The sequence below is a fragment of the Acanthopagrus latus genome, chromosome 16 (assembly GCF_904848185.1).
Source record: "Acanthopagrus latus isolate v.2019 chromosome 16, fAcaLat1.1, whole genome shotgun sequence".
Classification (NCBI taxonomy): Eukaryota; Metazoa; Chordata; class Actinopteri; order Spariformes; family Sparidae; genus Acanthopagrus; species Acanthopagrus latus.
This window is the reverse complement of record NC_051054.1, coordinates 5,203,956-5,225,137: the sequence shown is the minus strand read 5'-3', so window position 1 is coordinate 5,225,137 and position 21,182 is coordinate 5,203,956. Positions and strand designations below refer to the sequence as shown.

The following is a 21,182-nucleotide window of genomic DNA, read 5'->3' as shown; positions in this document are numbered from 1 at the left end:
CTTCACCTGACTTTCCATCAGCATTAGGATGAATACCGAATGACTCAATTTTCATTTTTGGGTGAACTGTTCCTTTTATGTATCACCTCTACGCTTGTAGTATAATCAAGCTTTAAAGAAACGACCCAGCAAAGAGAAACATTAAAGCACTTTATAATGTTGACACCAGAGGGAACTATGCTTTAGTTTATTATATTCTCAACATTCAAGGTAATAAAGGTTACTCCATATGTGGGTACACAGAAAAAAAAAGGTTGTGAAGTCACATAATTTCTCTTTCGATTAGTTTGGCATTTGTACAACATCTGAGGACAGACGGATGGCTCCGAACATCCTTAGCACCAAGGTTCCAGAGATAATGAGTACAATGTGGTGTTTTTACTGCTATCTGCTTGTAAATATGTGAATGTTTACGGCTGTATTCACTCCTGAAGTCAATAAATATTTTCAGAAAGTCATGACAAAAAAAGTCAAAGTTCTTGTCCTACATTTTAACTTACTCAAGACAATTAAACATTTAAAACTCCCTAACAAAAACATGTCACTCCAACAGAGTCCATCGTCATATAAAAAACTACATTTGGCAAACCAGGCATCATTTTTTACCTTCAGGCTGCTCAGCGACTACGAGCAGAGCGGCACGTCGCTCCTTGTCTTTACAAACTATACAAAATGCAACATGTGAAATGTAGGCAACATACGTAAACCAACATGTCTGAGCCCACATGTTGGGAAATAGTGCATAGACTGACTTCTATATCTACAGCCGACACGCCCCACGCAGTGAACACAACTTTAAAAAGTGGTTGAATCCTCTTTAAAAAAATAAAAATAAAAAAAAACAGACAATGTTGTGCTGCCAGAATCTGCTTCATTGCCTGAGTTTTTCAGAAAATGCTGCTGGTCGAAGATGTTGGATTCAGCTGGTGAGCAGCGAGTTTAGATGTTCGGCAGGTGATAGTTGAACTTGCGCAGGTTGTTGTAGTACCTCTTGTTGTCCACGGCTGGAAAGATGCTGCTGCTGGTCAGCTGTGGCAAATACTGGATGGAGAAAGAAATGAGAGTTGATGAGAAATGATAAGGAAGGGATTTCTGTGGGTTTAATGATAAACATTTAAATAAAGTACTTTTTTAAGGAAATGCAGCTCCAGAGTTTGCTCCAAAAGTAGCTGCATACATTCATTTTATTTTTTGGTCAATCTATAATGGTTAAGTTTATTCTACAGTACATCTTGGTTGGAAACCAGACTTGATAAAACAAAAAAATAAAGTATAGCCATGTAAGTAAACCCTGATATTGTTCATTTTTCACGAGTTTAAATGTTTAAATAGTTGGGGAAAATGTTTAGTTCTGGTCCATCTGCTTAGCTGTCAACAGAAATGTATCAATAAAAGGCACAACATTCAAACATGTCTCAATCCTTATTATTTGATTTATCTTTAGATTTTTCACCAATTGACAGTGTCCTCAGGTCCTTCAGTGTGAGACAGTCACTCCTGAATGTATTAATATTCATTGCATTAACAATTATCCTTTATTCTGACTTCTATTATCACAAAGTTCCAAGATATTCTGCAAATAAACTGAGCAAGAATTCCCTGATCAAACTTTTTTTATTCCTTCAATTTGTTCCTGTGATTGTCGGCCTGAAGGTATAAAAACTGATTTTTTTCAGATATTGGACACTCACTTTTAGTCATGTACTTCTGTACTATTCTAAAAAAGACAATTGAACCTGAGTCCTAGATACAGTGTTTTAAATCCAGTCATTGTCTTTGTATAGAAGGTTGATTACCCCGGGAGGAAGGTGTTTGCGAGTTAGACGCGTCCTCTTGTTGCTGGAGCGTTCCTGCTCTCGAGACGTGCTCTGGCTCTTCTCTCGCAGGCTGTCGAAGTACGGGTGCTGGAGGAGCTGCTCACAGGTCAGCCGCTCGGACGGGTCCATCCTCAGACAGCCCTGAACCAACGAGACCATCGAGAGCTTTACGCACCGTTTCTGATCACTTTTTCTTACAGATAAAACAATAAAAGAAATGTAGTAAAATATGCACATTCTGATTAGACCTCAAAACTTGTGTGTGTGTGTTTTGTTTGAAACGAAATCAGACTCTGACGCTGGTGTAAAAATAAGATCTCCTTCAGGCTACAGTTGACATCTTTACCTTCATGAGACTCAGAGCTTGATGTGACAGATTTGGATATTTCTGCTCCAAAGGTTCCTACAGACAGAAAAGAAAGATGTTTCAGTGAGGTTTTTGATTTGACGTGATTCAGTGATGATGCCTGTAGATGGAGTGTGTGATGTGTCTCACCATCTCTTGTGGCTCTGGGACGGAAACTCCACAGAAGAACTGGTTGTTGCTGAAGACCTGCTGGTGTCGAGGGATCAGATCTCCTGCAGAGGACGAGAAAGACGAACACAGCACATGTTGTTTAGTAAATCAAGCTCATTTCTCTTTACTTTCCAGGAGAATATGTGATGATGTTTCCCCTCAGCAGCAGGCTGTTCTCACCGAGAGTCTTCCTGATCAGGTACAGCTGGTCCATGTCAGACTTCCCGGGCCACAGAGGGATCCCCGACAGCAGCTCAGCGAACACGCAACCGATCGCCCACACGTCCACCGGAGGTCCGTACTGAGTGTCTCCCACCAGCAGCTCGGGGGCCCGGTACCAACGGGTCGCCACGTAGTCTGTGTAGTAGTCACAGGGACCAGCTGATGGCAGAGAAAGCAGAAACAGACGTCACATAAGGTGCGAAGGGTATGAGGTCATGGTGAAGGTAGAAGAAAACATGTACATCTGATCACATATGTATGTATCTGTATTGGTGTCTTTTCTAATTACATGTTCTTTTCTTTTTTTTTATACCTTCTGTATTGATTATTAATCAAAAGTATTCAGTTATATAGAAAACCTTACATTTGTTCTTATAGAGTACTACATCTGAATAATGTTTCTGGTGGTGTAGAACTCTCTTAGAACTTGTTAGAAAAAAAGCAAAGCTGAGAGAAAGTGCAGAGAGAAAACAGTTTGGTGTTTTTCCATTTTTTCTGTGGTTTTAATCATCTTGTGACTCCTCAGATTTTTATCTTTGAAACTCAGAAATTTCATGATACACTCTTGCACTCTTGTGGCTGCAAATCTTAAGAGATTGATTAAGTTCTGCTTCAGCATCAAAACATCAAACACCTGAAGCCTTCTGAGCTGCTGATGTGAAACCTGCTACACTCACTCACCACATCAACACCCCTCGATATAACATGCAGGGACAGCAGAGTCCAGCAGGTGGCGGTGTCACATATAAAGCAGCTGTTTGTTAAAGACTCACTGAGAATCCTGGCGAACCCAAAGTCACAGAGTTTGATGACTTGGTGTTTGGTGATGAGGATATTCTCCGGCTTGACGTCTCGGTGGATGCACTGCAGGAACAGAGGCAGGAGAGTTAAATCAGCGTGAGGTGAAGAGAATATAAAGGGTCGGTGTGAGAGAGACAGTGAGAGAGAGAGAGAGAGAGAGTGTTTTCTGGACTTCATGCCTCCCTGTTAAATGGGGGCCTTGTAGCACTTGTTGTGTCTAGGTGATACATTAACTGCTGGTCAGCCAAGGGGAAGGAATTCTTGTTAAAAGAAAAAAAAGCTATAAAGCAGCAGACGGCTCGGTGGGAGCTGAAGGAGGGAGGAGACCTGAGGAATTCAAAAACAAGCTGAAGGGAAGCTTCCACGACGAGACAGTATATCTTATGAAGAGACACATTGACACATTGGAGGAGAATCAGAGGACGAGTCAGTCACTTACATTTTGTTTGTGACAGAAGTTGACAGCTTGAAGCGTCTGCCAGGTTATACTTCTCACAAGGTGCTCAGGAACACTGTAACACATAAAAACACAATGTTACGTTCATAATTCTTTTCTTTATACACACGAAGTCCCTGTTTTTACACATCAGTCGGATTTGTTTTTAAGCTCTCCACACAGACGCCTTCATGTATCCCTGCCTGCACCATGTGCTCAGTTAGAAAGCACGAGACGTTCAATATCATTAACTGAAGGCATCACAACTCAGTTAACACACACTTCCCCCACATGTAAACATTAAAGGAAACATATGATGTTTCTTGTAAAAGGTTAAATAGATCAGAAGTCCACACCAGCACTTGGATGGATTCAGGCAAGTTCCATGAAATATGTTTAAAATTATTTTTCACTGTTCTTTGCATATTTTTACAGAACAATAATTTTACTTCTCCACAAAATTCAATTTCATTTTTTCCTACAGTAGATTTAAGAATTAAAACATTTGCAAATGTATGTTGTGTCTTCACATTCTGCTCATCATGTAGCCTCAAGAGGTTTTTTTTTCCATAAAACACCACATGCACCATTTTCCACTGCAGTCACAGGTTGTTATGGTCGTGTTTTGAAGTGATCTCTCTGGTGTGTTATGGCCATTTTCTAGTGCATGAGTATTTGGTGGCTTTAGTGTGATGTCTGAGGTCAAAGTTTGGTTTGAGCTTGTAAAGACGAGTGTGCAGTCACACATTTGTGTCAGGGGATTCAGGGAATGGAGCATAATTATGAGAAAAGTCTCAAAGGAGGAAGCAAAACATCTTTTCCTTTATCCATCTCCTCTTGCTGTCATCTCTAGTTGTCCTCTGTGCAGCAGATCTGTTTCTTCAGACGTCTCTTTTCCCTCAGACAGTTGTAGAGGACAGCGAGCGAGTTTTCAGTGTGCGCCCACATGTTCAACACTGGGGCCTTTGTTGGTTCAGGGACCATCATCTATCAGTGTTGCCAGGGGAATGGCTAAATCGAGCCTTGTGACGGGCAATTAATACCAGTCCCTGCCCCTCCTCCCCACTTTGTTTTCTCTTCTTTTGAACCCTCTGTGTCCAGGAGGCTACAGGCCAGGACCAGAGGGGGGAACCAGACAGCGAAAACACTCCGTGTAAAATGTTGCCGAGGCCTGAAGAGCCCCGACAGCTCCCCGGCAGCAAGGCATTCTGGGAGAGCATCACTGTAAACATTCCACGGGAAGCAGGTCAGCCTCCCGGGAGACGAGCGTTGTGCCCGACAAAGCTCCGAGTACAGTGTGCTATACATGTAATGTAGAGGTAATAGAAAGTACACAGCGCTCAGATTTATGCTCTCAGGTCGTCGCTTTATGTCCGTACAGTACACTGAGCAGTGTGTTCGTTTCATATAACTCAGAATAAAGTCCTCAAATGCAGATATATACAAGTTTCTAACACTTCTACTGCTTGGAATGGCCTTCATCATCTTACAACAACATCAACTTATCATTAAATATGTTCCAATGTCAGTATTTTATATTTACAGACAAGTTTACATTCTCTAAAATTAAGAACAATGTACGACAGAATTATTTCCTGTATACTTGTATGCTTAAATGCAAAATGAACCTTATTTATTGTTTAATTTTATGTTTTATTCTATTCTTTTTTTGGTTACACTTGTGGAGATGCCTGACATTGTTTGCATGTAAAGACATTATTTACACTCTTTTTTAAGCTGAAATCTTCACCGTAGCTGCTGAGCTAACAGTGTTAGCATGCTCCTGGTCTGCAGCAGGCGCGTGATGAACTTGACCAGACGTAAAGGGTGTAAATGACGATCAATCTGGGATCTCACAGCTTCTGGAAAATTGGGTTACACTGGATGAACTGCATGGAGCCATTCTATCTTTTCTTTTAGTTGTTTTTTTTACATTTTAAAACAAGTCTCCATCTACATCAGTTGTTTAGGAGAATGCTGGAACACTATTTTACTGAGAAGCTCCAGAAAAGTTAAATGTGGGTTAGTAGACAATGACTGAATTTTCCTTTTTGTGTGAACTTATCCTTTAACAGGGCTGGTTATCTGTTACTTATCATTACACTAAACTAAATGCATGTAGCGTGTTGTTTTGTTTTACAGTAAACAGTATGGACACACACCCACCCTCTGGGATGGCGGTCCAGCTCGTTGAGGACCGTGTGGTCGCAGTACTCGAACACCAGGTGGAGCTTCCGCTTGCGCCGGAACACCTCGATCAGATTCACCAGGTTGGCGTGTTTCAGTTGCTGCAGAGAAACAAAACAAAGAAAAATACGGCTTAACTAAAACTAGTTCACCAGCGCATCCGTTCAGGGGACTGAACCATCTGTAGCTTGTTCTTAGCAAACAGACTAAACTGTTAACAGCTGGTAATAAACATGCCGTCGTCCCTGACAACCTGTCCCCATCCCATCCTATTTATGAGCGCTGGTGTCCAGCAGGCCACCAACACTCCCACCGACAACTGGAGCAGTACATCTTTGATAAGTGTCACACAACAGGAAACAAACTGGTTTTGTTGTTTATGTTGTTGCAGACTCATGATGCTCCTCTGGTGTCGAAGCCCTTCCACTCTCTCATTTCCTGTTATTAAAATACATTTCACATTCTAATCTGAGTGCTTCAGTCGGCGCTGACCCTGCAGGGTTTGCTCCTACATTTGATTTCAGCGCTTCAAAAGAGGTTTCTTTTGAACGCTGCTCTTTGAACGAGAGTTTCTCTGTGCAGCTTCCCTCCCGTCTGCAGAGTGAATCGCCTGCTGTCCGTCCTGCTGGCTGCACAACAGAAGACCAAGACTAAAAACAGGATTTACTTCTATTAAACCAACAATTCATAGCTTGACTGTGTGTTATTACTTTGTATTTCCAGGGTAGAATGTAAAGCTGTTAAATAAAGAAGACAGACAGTAAACAACAATTTACATGTAAAAGTGATGTTAAAAGGTTAAAGGTTAGTGTTTCAGTTAGTTAGTCACGAGAAAATTCTAAATTCTTCGAAACTCAAATTGAATTGATGACTCTCTCTCACATAAATCAGACTTAAGTACGTCAAAATGTTTTTTAATCTTATATTTCTGACATTTTTCTGATACAGTATCACATGGGTTTTTATATCCTGTACAAGCTTCTTTCATTAAATCAGATTAATAGATATGAAGCACATCTTGGGAAGAATAATTAAAATGTTTTTGTTTTGCTATCTCATAATCTTGAAAAGATAATTCACCATCACATAAATTTGATTTAGTACATTAAAATGTTTACTTGTGTCTCTCAGTTTGACTGAATGAGCTAAACATTTTTTCCATAGTTATGATGCAGTATCTCAAAATTATTACATTTTTATCTTTAAAAAATAACTTTCCTGTCAGAAATGGAGCAATAAACTGCTGCTGTTTTAATTCTAATGTCAATTTATGAGTTTTTATCTCATAATTTTTATTTGCTACCCCACAATCTTTGATTTAGGATTCATTTTGTAGCCACATTTCTATGCACTAAATCCCTATCACTATCTCACTATCTAATACTTTAGACTTTTAATCTCAGTATTTTGTCTTGATAAGATGAAACATGACTCACTGTTTAATTTTGACCTACAGTACGTCCAAATGTTCACGTTTATCTCATGATTTTGACATTTTCTGCTAAAAACTTTAAGCCAAAGCTTGACATACAAACTCATATGTTTTGTTTCAGTGTCTCAAAACTGTGACTCATGAAATCAAAACTTTGACTTTGTATCTGTAACTATGGGATACTTTATTATATCTTGACTAAAAGATTTTTTTTCCGAGACTCCTTTTTTTCCAAAGGCTTTCTTATAAAGATAGTGTTTACATTTTTTTAGTTAAACTGCACCTCAGTTTTGACTCTGCACTCAAGTCTTCCACTGCTCTGTTTTAATTTCAACCAGAGTTTCCACATTTGTTCTTGGTGTTTTATGTTTTTTAAGCTATACAAATAAAATAGAAAAGAAATTAATTACAATGAATCTTTCCTGGCTGAGATGGACTTCCATGGTTTGGTAAACCTGGTTTGCTGCTACTTTAATTTAATGTCAGTCAGACACATTAACATGAGGGGATTTCTGTGAGAAGCAACAGAAGGTATAAAGATGATAACTGACCTTGAGCATCCTGATCTCCCGCAGTGCGATCTTCTTGATGATGGGGTCGTCCTCCGACTCCACAAACTTCTTGATGGCGACGATCTGTCCCGTGTCTTTGTTTCGGCACTTGAAGACGACGCCGTAGGAGCCCTCTCCGATCTTTCCGATCTTCTCGTACTTCTCCATCCTCAGGCTGCACCGGCTGACATCCAGAAGGGGAAAACAAACACTTGTCTGTGAGGGTCTCAGGAGGCCGGACTGTCTCTGCAGAGAGGAGACGCAGGAGGGGTCGTCAGCGGGGCCAATCTGACCACCTGCTGCTTTTATGTAATACTTCAATTAAAGCTGGAATAAATTCACAATCAGGATCAAAACTGGGTGATGTGAGGGTTTGGTCTTCTCCGGAACAGATTCAGTAATGATTTCATAAAACAAAAAAAACACATCGCAGCTTTTCTTCCTATGATATGAGAAATGTTGACTTGTTTCTGCATCAGATTCTGAATTACTGTGAAAAGCAGAGCTGAAAGTAATAAAAGAACACACAAGTATTCCCCTTCATCCACTCCTTCTTCATCTTATCTTATCAAATCAGCTCAGATTGAGTTTCCTCTCCTGCATATGTGAGGGTAAGCTCTTAAACTGCCTCCAAAAGACTGATTTCATTGCTTTGGGGCAACATTACACCTGTCTCCAACAGCTAGATTGCGTAACGAAAACATTTGCAATGCAAAGTATATTAGGTAATTTTCCCTGCGGGCACAGAGAGAGCAAAAACAGAGAGAACAGAGGGAACAGCCGGGGGAATAAAATCAAAGTGCTGCACTTATAAACACACAAACAATGGAAAATATTGAATAAAACGCAGAAAGGATGAATGAAGAGCTCAGACTGCATGTTTATAACTGAAGGTAAATGCTCTCATGTGATGGAAAAATAGTTCCTTTAATCCTGAAAGTTCCCACATGAAACCAGCTGATCATAAAAATTAACACATCTCAATATTTACACAAACACATATTCCTGGAAAAGCACTTCCTGTTGTGTGCGATGTAAAAGTCTCAACTTACTGCAGTGAAGATGTTGACAGATGTTGATCGGGCAGAAATGATCTGAGCTCAGTCTGAAGAGCTGCTGCTGCTTCCACACGACGAGCAGGACGACCACAGCTCAACTGTCCCTGCAGAGGAGAGCAGGAGGCAGCTTTAAAGAGTCAACACACACAATGCAAAACCCTGGCATCCGGTCACGACTTTCAAAATAAAATCCAATGCGAAAGAACGTCACTTCCTCCATCTTTTAACACATCCAGAGGAAAGAGTCTGGCCACTTTATCCAACCTGTTCAACAAGCATGTGAGGGAATTTAATTTGTATTCATATATTATTGTTGCATGTTCAGGTTTCAACTGTACTGAAGCTTATTCATTTCTTTTTTCTGTCTGAATCGAACAACATCATCTTTAACTTTTAAAGGTGCACTACACAGTTTTGGCAAAGAAATCTGTTTAGAAATCTCTAAAAACATATATATTTAATGTCCAAACAAACTAAATAAACAAACTGATTGTTTGTGATACATGATGAACTTTGGGTTAACCTCATTCTAACCCTAACCTGACAGGAAGAAGAGTTTATGGGGTTTATAATAAAACAAAACATACAGATGCTCGAACCAAAGCAGGAGAACAAAAGGCAGGAAGTGATTAAAGCACAAATAATAAAACTTTGTGATAATATAATTTAATATATTCCACAGGAGCAAATCTGACAGTAGTGATTTTGTTTTGTTACCTGTTTGAATATTGTAAAGTTTGGTGTTTTAAAGCAAAACAAAGATGTTGGTTTTTGACTTTTGAGAGTACTTTTATTATATATTGAATAAACTGTGAAATATGTAGCTTTTGTATTTGTATCCTTTGTGTTTTTTTGTTGTTGTTGTTTATTAATTGATTTATATCTCAGGGGTTGGTCTTTCACTGTTGCTTTCATTTATATAAAAACATTTTATTTTGAAGGTAAAATCATCTCACTTCCTGTAGCTGCCACTGACTCTCACTCTGAGCAACTTGACACGTTTCTCCCTTTTCCACCACAGTTCCCATAGGAACAGCTGGACCCACCTTCACCTCTATTTACACACACACACACACACACACACACACACACACTATACATAGTGTGTGTGTGTGTATATACATTTATAATGTTTGTGTACACACACACACACACACATATATATACACACAGATGAAATGAGACTCCTGTGGGGTTTCTGTTGATTTGTAGTCTTTCACACCTGGCAGACTGAGCGTCAGAGACAAGTGTAAAAATAAAGAAGCAGGTAAACAACTCAGAGGGGAATTCACCGACACTCCTCTCTTTACAAACACCTAAACACGTCTGAAATCAGTTTCAGTGGGCAGTTTTTGTTTGTAGGATTTCAAACGCTCCACTTCATTTTTTCGTGGCCATCAAAACAACCACAACCACGTCCGTCCGTCTGTCATCATTCTACATACGACAGTGAGATGTAAACACGCAGGTTTAATCCTGACGTCTTCTTCTGTTGCACTGGGACCAATTAGTGCAGGTTGGTGAAGTCAGAGGAATGGCAGACTAAAGAGGGAAATGATGGAAACTAATACTCATCGTGTCCCCCTCGTTCCTCCCATCAGAGACTCATCATCATGAGGAGAAACTCAACATCATCAGCTGTTACATCACACTCACCATAACACAAAAATAAACCACAGTCTGCTCATGTTTTCTTGTTAACAACGGCGTTTTTTATTACAAAAACAGCATACATTAAACATTTTGCGAAGGGAATGCGAAGATGTTAACAAAACCTAGCATTGTCCCTCATTTTGTCATTTTATTTTAAATAAAAAAATGTACAAAAGTGCTTACATGGTGCAAATAATGAGAAGTAAAAGGTCTATAAAAGAGGAGGGTAAAGAAAATGTACATTATATCCAACTTCTAAAAATGCAGCAGAGCAGGAGAGATGCGACTATATTACATAGCAGTAAAAATAACCCAAAGCTGCTCAGGAACTGTTCACTAGGTAGTTAATCCTCACACAGCAGGACCGCGCTGTCACTGTCTGTAAATCAAACATACCCTATCACTTAACATGAGGTTAATAAATATTGCTTAAATAACCCACAATGCTCGTGGGTTTCTGTTTAAACTGATCTATTAGTTTGACTACAGAGTAAAATCTCCTCTCAAGCCTAATAACTTTTGCCACTGGCAGTGATTATGAGCGACATGTTACAGACAATAAGACAATAAATCTCCCATCGTTTGCTAATACAATCACAAATTCTTGTGAGTTTTTAATGGCACTTTTGTCAATAATACCTCTAGATAACTTGTTTGTAACTCAGTCCACAGTACGGAAAAGTGAGAAAAATGCAAAGTAACAACGTTCGTTTGAGATTTCTTCACCTTCTGCTCACAACGGCTTCCTTTTGTTTTGCGATGAGCAGAGCCACAGTGAACGTGGCGCTGGTGTAAGGCTGAAGAGGCTGACCTGTTGATCCGGTGATCAGTAACAAAAAACAGATGTTTTCTGAGGTGAAAGTCTGGAGTTAGGCGTCTCGTCTACTTTCCTAAGAACCATCCGACCTCTGGGAGAGGCTCAGTAACTGTTCTCGTGACCTGCTAGGATGTAGAGGTTGCTGAGGGCCGTGGGGTTGTCTGTGGGCCGGCTCTCCAGAACCACCACCCTGCCGAGGAAACACAGAGGATACTTAGCACATGTCACAGAAAATACTAAAAGACGATGGTTGTTTTACCTTTGGGAAACTTAAATGTTAATCAGGTAACTCTAGTTTTCTCTGGGTTTAGAATATTTGAACATTTCAGGGTAAAATACCCCTCATGCCTGTAAGGTGGAAGCTGGGTAGCTCAGCCAGAGAGGAAACAAGAGAGGATACAAGCCAATTAAAGTACTTTTATTAAGTCTGTTACGCGAGAGACGACAGTTGTATGACATATTTCCTGCCTCGTCTCCCCAAAAGCCAATTTTCTGCTTTATAACAGCTGAACAAGGAAACGTGTCATCAAATCCTGTTGCTGCACTGACGCAGGTGCACAGTTGATTCACAACAACGTCAACCGGTGACAAAACTCTAAGCATCATGTTTTTGGTGTCGTTCTCCGGAGGACTGACAGTTGATGCTAAACGGCACGTAACCGTCCAAATGTCGCCGTCACAGTCAGATCATGACGGCTGTGGGTGCATCTTCCGTCTCGTGGCGGTGACAGGTGAGCAGGGAAGCTACAGTCCATACTGTCCGTTCCATCAGATGAAATTACAGAGGCATGGAGAGACACTCAAACCAGGCTGGCAGTGCCCGGGCGGCAGTGAATAAAACATGGAGGGGCTGGGCAGAGAGAGCTGCAGCGCCACGGGCACGGCGGCTTTATCAAGAACCACTGCTGGGAAAGCATCATACACCAAGTGTGTTTGTGTGTGTGAGAGAGAGAAAGGTGGGGAGCTAAATCACATGATGACATCAGTCCGGAGCTGAGGTGATTAAAATAACTACAGGAAATTATTCTTGATGGTTTTAGTCATTTTTTAAGCAAACAGTGAAATATTATGTGGTTCCTGTTTTTCCTGTGAGGTGGAGCGATGAGGAGGTCAGGTAGAGACCGAGAGACGAACACAGTGAGAGGCAGCAGGAGATGAGGGCTGTGGGCTCACAACACAGCAGGCGAGCGGTGGTTGTTTGTTGGTTTCCAGGTAGTAACACCTGAGGGAGGACGGCCATAATCACAAGGGCCTGTTATGATGGAGGTCAGGGGGGCTGAGAAATTATAGTGTGGGTGGAAAGACAGATCAACAGGATGAGGGAGGAGGGAGAGCGACGCCCTATTTGTTGTCCTGCTTGTTTCTTTATAAGGTGAGGCGTGATATTTGTCCTTTGAGATTTTTTGTAGTACGTGTTCATTCACTCTGTGTTTGATGTAAAGATGAAATATCTCTGCACCCACCTGTCAGATCCGAGGAGGCGGAAGACTCTGCTTGGATCACAAATCTCCTGGGTCACCTGAGGATGAAAAAACACAACTGACTTCAACTGACAGCTGGTCGTCTGTGCATCTTAATGAATTGGTGGTGCTAACGATGCATTCAAGCGCACAAATAATAAAGCACAGTTTCATCACAGGGGCATAAACCTAAATATTCAGCATCAACGGTGTGGCTCTTATCTTGAGCTTATGTTGTTATTAATTTTGCACTTTAACTTACGCAGCACTTTTCTGTACAGCTCCAAATTGCACACTCTTTCTTTTTTACTTTTAGTACGTACTGAAGCCAGTGGAGACACAGTTCAGACACACTAGTTCTTCAGAAAATTGCACTTTTATCTTTGACTCTCTTGCTCTTACATCTGTCGCGATCCATAGCCTGAAATTTGAATAAAAAGGAGGAGTGTGTGATTTTACATCTCTCTGTGGCTCAGCTGATGTGAGCCATCTTCAGCTAAAGCAGAGGATTGTGGGTCATAACAGCCAGAAATACATACTGGCAAAATGCAACTAGATGCTGTATAAACTGGTATTTTCACTCAAACTACATCTGACATACTATGTGTTCATAAGTCACTTTGGTGGCATACTAAGTAGTGAAGAATACCATCACAAAATTTAATTATTTAGCTTTTTGTTTAGAGTCAGTAAAAGACCTGTCAATCAATTTCAGAGTGAGAGAGTTCCCATGCCGCTCAACTGTTTACATTTGGATTACTTACTGTGAGCGAACCAACAAACAGTCTTGTGCTGTCTCCAGGGGCTCCGTGTTACTGTGTACAACCCTGGAGCTTACCTGCTCTAGTCACAAGATGTAGCCTGACACTTCGCAGTGTAAAAGACCAGGGCCCCTTCAAAACACACTCTTACGTGTTGACATGACATGAAAACTTGTCGACAGATGCGAGATAGTCGCTGTGTGACACCTGCTGGGTGTAAGTCCTTGGCCCCAGGAGAGATCTGATCTGTTTAAGTCTAACTGAGAACATGGTCTCGGGTGTTCAGAGAAGCACCCACCGAGGCGAGCACGGATCAGTGGGCCTGCCCCCCCTTTGAATGCCGCTGCTTTTGAGGGGAATCATAAGGAGACAAAGGCTGAATTATTTAGCGCTGATCCCTGTTGTGTGACGGCTTTCGTTTATGATTGAGCATGAATTTTGCATGGCTGCTGACATTTCAAAAATCCTCGCTATGGGAGAACTGTCAAGCTGGGCTGAGCAGACTCCACAAACAGACCCTCTGTTCCATGTGAGCGCCGCAGGACTACGTCTGACACGACGAGCTTTCAAAAGGGTGGCCCCGACCCGCCATATCACTTTTCATAAAAACAGAATGCTTCACCTCCCTGTGATCTCTTGAACTTTTATTCTGCTGCTCGTGATCAGGTGAACATGGAATCCCTCCGTGAAAGGGGGACAAATTCATTACCTCGACCCGACACAAAGACACCTTGTCTGGCTCCACCTGAGGTCTAATCCTGGGATCACCTACAGCATGAAGCCACGCATGTAACCAGCTGGCACTCAGGGTCTTTGTTGACGAGAGCCAGAGGCGTTTGTTCACATGTTGAACAAACAAGTCTGTATTCATGGATGTGACAAACTGCATTCAGTGTTTCTACACTAATGAAAATTGATACCAATACACCAATGAAAATATTGATTTTAAAAGCTTTAAAAAGTTGAATTAGTTTAATAGTAAGTCATCTGTTTTTTAAGTGCTTCCAACAATAAATTGGTGTAGAATTAGAACTCAGCACCTATGTTAAAATAACAACAGGGATGAAGATATTTATTCTAAGGTTTCACCCAGCTGTCATGGTCATGGAATATTTTACCTCATTGGACTTGAAGCTCTTCCCCTGCATGCCGTGTTTCCAGAAGGCCAGGACGCTGTCCTGAAGGCACACTGTCAGGAGAGGAAGTAAGAGGACTACATTACCAACTATTCAGTTTGAGTTTACAAAAAGCCATTTGTCAATTAAATGAGTAACTGTGGTGAATGTACAACCAGTTTTCTGAACACGTGTTGGATGTTTTTCTCAATATTACCTTTTACCTCTACTTATGTGCGCAGACAGTAAAACTATTCACATCTCTAAATCTTACCAACAGATCCGATGCCAAAGTCAAAACTGAGCTCAGACGCCAGCTTCTTGTTGGACTTCAATCTGCCCTGAAGGTTAACAATCTTCAAATTTTCTGTGGAGAGATATAATAAAAAAGGCTGTAAGAACACTCACATCTGGAGCAAATAAAAGCTATTTGTGAAGAGACTGTACTTACGGTCCAGACACACCAACACTGTGTCTCTCTCCAGCTGGGTGACGTGGATCGCATCCACCTGTTGACTAGCTGTGGGAAGAAAAAAATACAACTTTTCAAGCAGTTTCACGACACTTAAAACAACAATTAATAGACTCTCACAGCCTTTATCATCACTTGGGAGCTGTTACTATAATGAAAATTAAATCTTGATCCATAAAGACTTGGGACAAAGCAGTCTACATCAATACACTCCCTGTTTATTTTAGTCAAACACATAACTTCAAACACGTCTCCCTGTATTTCATGTCGTCCATGCCTACATGCTTGACTTACTTGATCCCATCTCTGTGAACCAAGAGGAGCAGGAGTTGAGGTTGATGGTCTCAAAGCGGACCACCTGGCCCGGCTCGGAGCCCTGGCTTATGGCCACACACACCAGAGGGTACTCCTGCTCGGGGACCACCAGCATCTCAAACACCTTCAGCGGGCTGGGCAGAGGGAAGTCAAAGTGCTGCCACGGGAGGAAAGAGCGAACAAAGAGGTTGGTGAATCGTGAGGTGCGTCTCTAACTCCTACAAGGGAAACTTGTGGAGGAACAATAATATTTGAGAGGAAAGAAAGAAAATAGCCAACTGACCTTGATAAGCATAAACCTCTGCATGGGCTCATACCACTGCAACAGCACAATCCCAGACTGCAGCGCTCCACACAAATACTTGTGGCCTGTATATGGGTTTCTCACTGTAAAACAGGAAATTGTGGCAAGACTGAGTGATGTAGGTCAAGTTTATATATCTAGTATATAAAGAGAAATTCAATTTATTAAAAACAAAAACATTCAGCAAAGAAAAAGGAAACATGTAGATAGTGTGGAGTTGCTCCTCATGTATTGACACAGTTTAAAATGATGGAGGGGTAAGTAAATGAAAACATGGTGGTTGGGAGGGAGAGGCCACTCACCGATGCAGCACTTGTGACAGCCCTTTGTGTCGGGGATCTTAGTTGTCAAGGCAAACCTCCTGAGGAGAGAAAACAGTCAAGCTGTTGTGACCGCAGTCTTAAAAGAGCCGATGACGTCTAGAATAAGGGAAGTCAGCCAGAGCTTCTCTTTTTTTTTCTACCGCTGCAGCAGTCTGTCATGATGTTAGACAGTGATAGCAAAAAGACTGCACAGCGTGAGTGTAGCAACATACGTAAAGTTGTGACCTTATCACAAAACAAAATAAAACAAAAAAAAGACAGCCGGGCTTGTTGGTCTCACCTGGGTAAGATTTTGTCTGGGAAGCGGTGAGTCTGGAACTGAGCAGCCAGGCCGGGTTTCTTAAGCTGGTCGAACAGCCCGATGAGATTGTGGGAGTACAGCTGGAAGGTTTTCCCTGCAGCAGAATACAGAATATGATATCATCAGCTTTGTGAATAAAACAGTGAGTGATGTAGCAGTAATCAAAGCCAGAAGTACTTATCTTAAATATGACAAGACAAGAGTAAACCTTTTTTCACGTTTTCAATATTTCAAACAGGATTTCTTCAAGTGACATGAAGCAGGTCTCACATGTAGGAAGGTTAGATGTGAACAGGGGTAAAAACAGAAGTGTGATGATGATGTGAAGCATGATTACCTTCTGATGAAGCCAGTTAGTAGAATATCAAATCAAGCCAGGCGAGAGGAGGATGGACAGTGTCCAAGGGAAGAGGAGAAGAGAAAAGAGGTTAAGTATACCAAGGGGCAAACTGCTGAAGGTAAAACCGAAAGTAGACCTCGCACTTTGTAATCCCATCCTCAACTGTTAAACCGAGAAAAGGCTTCAGGGGCGACTGGGTCAGCCAAACAGAGACAGTTTTGGTTTCAAATGTTTTTTTTTCTGTCTGTTTAAAATCTATAGAATAAACTACCATTGTTTCTGTCTCATATACATTGAGATCAGTATATCTAAGTGGTTCTTCAGCAGAAGGTCAGGCTGTAAAGCCAGATGCGTCCCTCATGAGTCACCGTGCTACAAGGACACAGCTTTGTATAGATGCTCTCTGATAGTAAACAAAAGAATCAGTTATTTCAGGGCTGCAGATATGAGAGGGACCGTCTTGCCCTCAGGGGCAGCCAGATAACACAGGACAAAGAAGCAGCAGGTTATGACAGTGGCCAGTGAAGCAGGAGGCTGCGATAGGTCCATAGCTTACCAGATAAAGACATCAGGTTGTTGTTGATGACGTACAGCCATGTACACTTCCTCGGGAACAGCTGAATGGGGAATTAAACAAATATGTAAAAATCACTGTGGAGTTAGGACATTAGTTCGTAGTAGTCAGGTAGTAAGTAGGAGTGTTTGATCCCTTTATATGAAAATATGTTGTCCAATTATAGAGCAAGAGCAGACTAATGACTGTTCCTGAGGTCACCACAAAAAACGTTGAGGAAGCTGCTTTAAGCAAAGCACCCACAAAATATGGAACCATTTGCCTTTAAATGTTACACTTGCTGACTCAGTGAATACTTTTTAACAACATTTAAAACTTAACTTTATAGTTGAGCATTAAAGGCCAAAGAGCATGGACTAACTGCATTATTTTAAGGGTTGACATTCACTGTCTAGTAATTTCCTGCTGACTTATGGGGGGGCGGGGCTTTGTGAACAATAAACACTGTACATAGTTTTTAACAAATCCGGGTTCTAATAACTGTCTTAGATTTTACTGCTGGTACCTGCTCCATTGTAGCTTCATGTAGCTCATTAAGATTCAGCGTATAGATGCCATCCTCTGTCCCAAAGATCAGATACTGATCTAGAGGGAAAAATTAAAATAAAATGAAGCGCTGGTTTTAAGAAAACATGTCAATTCTGTACTGTATTTAATGCATGAAGCTTTACCTTTGGTGTCTGGATGAATCCATGATGTGGCACAGTTGATCTTCAGTGGACAGCCATCAAACACTTTGGAGAAACAGGCTCCCATCTGAAATGAAAAGCAGCATGGCTCAGAACAGGCAGCCTCTGGCTCAGTGAAGCGCTAAATGTCAACCAGGGTTTAATGATCTGAAGCTGAGCTGAGCAGAAGAAACCACAAAGCAGAAAGCTCTGCGGACCCCAAATATCTACAGAATGTACAGCAGCAGCAGCTCAGACGAGTTTAATAACAGTGTCCATGAAACCGGGCCAGCGGGAAGACGTGAGGGACAATACATATGATTCACTCACCAGCACTTTAGGAGTGGGAGGCAGACCGTTGATAGCTGGTTTCTGAAGAAGAGAGAGGAAACAAACAATAAAGTAATGTAGATCCAGAATACACACACAAAACACAGACTGTTTTCAATTTAGCCGCTTAGATTAGCTCCATTCAAACAAAAAAAAACAATATGGGCTGTTTTCTATTGTGTCTGTCAAACTCAGTTAAATGTTCAACACGAGTGGATGCCAAATTTCCCTCTTTAACTGTTACTGTTTGGATCTGACGAGGGAAAAGAAACACCATACTTGAGGTTTCAGTCAGCCAGCTAGTTGGAGACACGGCACATATAAAATATAGACTCTTAAACCACAGATGACATTTTGATCCAAAAACCAACTAAAGCTAAAGATGAGTGAAGTGTGGCTGTTACGCCTGACATACATATTGAAACTTATTATGATGTGGAGTATCTTTAGACTCACAGGAAATTCCTTTTTCTCCTTCCGGTGCTGTCGGTTGGGCGGTGCCCTGGGACTGCCTCCATTCACACTGTCATCCGAGTCATTATCTGTCATGAGAGAGCGGGCAGACGACATCTGTGGTGTCACTGTAATCTCTGGATGTAAATTCTGGGTAAGCGTGATCATAAAACATTTACATCACGGTCCCTTACCTTTACATTCAGATTTACTGAGAGCTTGCAAAAAATAAAATCAGAGCTCACTTAGAGACCTGCTCGGTTTCAGATGACAGAAACTAATCAAAGGAAAATGCACGTAAATATACAAAACACATATGCTCACCAGGATCAGAGGCGTGGGACAAAAGGCCGGGACTGCTGACACTCGCAGAGAGGTAATCTGGAGACGAGTGCTCCACCTTGTTGCCCTGCTCAGGTGTGCTCTGTCTGCGAGCCACCTGGCTCGGACCGTTCTCAGAGTTGGGGAATCTCCGAACCGTCAGAGATCTCTCATCGTTAAGGCCAAGCTCCTCAGATGAGCTGTTCAATCTCGGCTGAGGGAGGATGTGAGGAGAGAGACAAAGAGTGAAACCATCTGCAAAAACAGTAAAAAAAAACAACTTATAAATCATTTTTGGTCTCACCTTTGGCGGCAGAGGAGGAGGAACCCCTGGCTTGATGGTTGACCTGAAATGGAGATTTCTTTATTTAAAAAGATGTAAACTACAGCAATAAATAAATAAATCTTAATGTATTGACGTCACTCACAGCTCCACTTCTTCAAAGGCATCTTCAAGGTGAGCGATGTGTCCCCTGCAGAAAAGAGACACAGTAATCAGTGTGGAAAATAGGGCTCATCAGAGCTCAGGAGTCATGTTAATGGTGCAAATGTTTGTGTAAAATCCCTCCTTAGAGATAATGAGGGGATGACTCTAAGGAGAAGAATCACTGAAACACTGACATCGAGCATCTTGGGATGGAAACCCCAAGAAAAAACTTCTAAAGCTGCATTCAAGGTATTTTTCTGTCTTGCCAGACAAGATGTTGCACTTCAAGGTTTATCATCACTTAATATGTTCACTAAGATGTTGGCAGTCCGAACAAAACAAAGTTCAGAAGCTGTCTCGATTCATCTGTCCATAAAACTACATTTGATTGTATTTTTTTTTTTTTAAACACACTGTATGGTAAAAGTGATTCTAGTACATGTGTGCACCACTTTAGCTGTTTTGTCAAAAGTCAGTGGGAAAATGAACCAGACCTGAACTTAAATGCAAGATTGGATAATTTCTTCCTTGTTTTGTATCAGATGAACAGAGAAACAGGTGTGAATACACTATATATTTTCCTGTCCCTTTCTACACTGCACTGTTCGACCTGCCTGTCTGGGTCGCATGTATGCAGCAGGATGCACAGTTTGGATCTACAGCTATCATCACACCAAACAAGGTGAATGGAGAGGCGTCAGGAAGGGTGATTTATAGACATGGTGCAAGCTAAACCTCACTGTGAAAAGGGTGGGGGACCAGGCGAGGGGTGGATGGCTTAGAGTTTACAGCGCACACAGTGTTAGTGTTACCGTTGGAACAATTCGTCCTCAACGCTTTTGAGAAGGCTCCTTGATGTGAAAGAGAGACAGACAGCCACAAGAGGACAGAGAGAAGAAGTGGAAGGAGAAAAACAGTCAAAAGCACACGGACAAGTGAGAAGGAGCCAAAAATAAAACATTTTTTTTAAGTGCAGGTTGGGAGAGTGAGCTCATGCACAGAACACAGGTTAGCTTTAGCAAACAAGCTGGTTAAAGTGAGAGACAATGAGGAGCATCAAAAACAAAATGTATTGACATTCAGTGTCAACAAGGATATCAGATTACAGAATTAAACTAACATATTTTACCACCAATATGTATCGTGCAGCTTTACATTTTGTGTCTTTAATATTAAAACTGATTCCAAAAGAGTTGGGATGCTGCGTAAGGTGTGATACAGAATTAAATCATTTGCTTATACATTTTGACATGAAGTGATGGATGGGACGAGGTTCACTGTTTGGACCGCTTGGGAACACTTCATAATATTGTTGTTGGTAAATACAGTTTGTTTGAAAATGGCTGCATTGTTGTTCTTATTTACATCTTACACAACGTCCCAACTTTGTGTATTGGAAGCGAGGATGTACCAGATTCAAAATATGTAACTTGTGTTTCCTTTCTTTGGATGAATCTCAAGAGATGCATCCATCTAATACATAAACCAGGTCTAGATTGAGAGACAGAGAGAGAGAGTGAGGGGGAG

The 21,182-nt window shown here is 41.3% G+C and overlaps 2 protein-coding genes across 9 annotated transcripts in view; both read right to left on the bottom strand.

Annotated features, from left to right (window-relative positions):
* Nucleotides 1–171: 171 nt before the first annotated feature.
* Nucleotides 172–9,436, bottom strand: cdkl1 (cyclin-dependent kinase-like 1 (CDC2-related kinase)). Of its 2 annotated transcripts, none has more exons than XM_037071577.1 (10): nucleotides 9,016–9,436; nucleotides 7,964–8,147; nucleotides 5,960–6,081; nucleotides 3,797–3,869; nucleotides 3,330–3,420; nucleotides 2,515–2,715; nucleotides 2,314–2,396; nucleotides 2,164–2,220; nucleotides 1,797–1,958; nucleotides 172–1,041 (listed from the first exon to the last, which is right to left on the bottom strand). In XM_037071577.1, the coding sequence occupies exons 2-10, from the start codon at nucleotides 8,129–8,131 to the stop codon at nucleotides 940–942; spliced, it is 1,059 nt and encodes a 352-aa protein (XP_036927472.1). In that variant the 5' UTR covers nucleotides 8,132–8,147; nucleotides 9,016–9,436; the 3' UTR covers nucleotides 172–939. The 2 variants fall into 2 exon arrangements, with proteins under 2 accessions (XP_036927472.1, XP_036927471.1); XM_037071576.1 differs by having other exon boundaries at nucleotides 7,964–8,209; nucleotides 9,016–9,435.
* A 1,269-nt stretch (nucleotides 9,437–10,705) lies between these two features.
* map4k5 (mitogen-activated protein kinase kinase kinase kinase 5) overlaps nucleotides 10,706–21,182 on the bottom strand; it is a 30,710-nt gene continuing 20,233 nt past the window's right edge. For 2 of the 7 annotated variants that reach the window (XM_037071543.1, XM_037071546.1), the window contains 19 exons: nucleotides 20,468–20,506; nucleotides 19,657–19,701; nucleotides 19,533–19,575; nucleotides 19,232–19,442; nucleotides 18,911–18,996; nucleotides 18,455–18,496; nucleotides 18,128–18,212; nucleotides 17,962–18,041; nucleotides 17,439–17,499; nucleotides 16,880–16,882; nucleotides 16,522–16,636; nucleotides 16,221–16,279; nucleotides 15,898–16,001; nucleotides 15,594–15,771; nucleotides 15,279–15,347; nucleotides 15,102–15,194; nucleotides 14,831–14,901; nucleotides 12,955–13,010; nucleotides 10,706–11,681 (listed from right to left, as the gene is read on the bottom strand). In XM_037071543.1, coding sequence (XP_036927438.1) covers nucleotides 11,594–11,681; nucleotides 12,955–13,010; nucleotides 14,831–14,901; nucleotides 15,102–15,194; nucleotides 15,279–15,347; nucleotides 15,594–15,771; nucleotides 15,898–16,001; nucleotides 16,221–16,279; nucleotides 16,522–16,636; nucleotides 16,880–16,882; nucleotides 17,439–17,499; nucleotides 17,962–18,041; nucleotides 18,128–18,212; nucleotides 18,455–18,496; nucleotides 18,911–18,996; nucleotides 19,232–19,442; nucleotides 19,533–19,575; nucleotides 19,657–19,701; nucleotides 20,468–20,506 — 1,528 coding nt within the window. In that variant the 3' untranslated portion in view covers nucleotides 10,706–11,593. The other 5 variants (XM_037071545.1, XM_037071548.1, XM_037071544.1 and 2 more) reach the window with 4 other exon arrangements.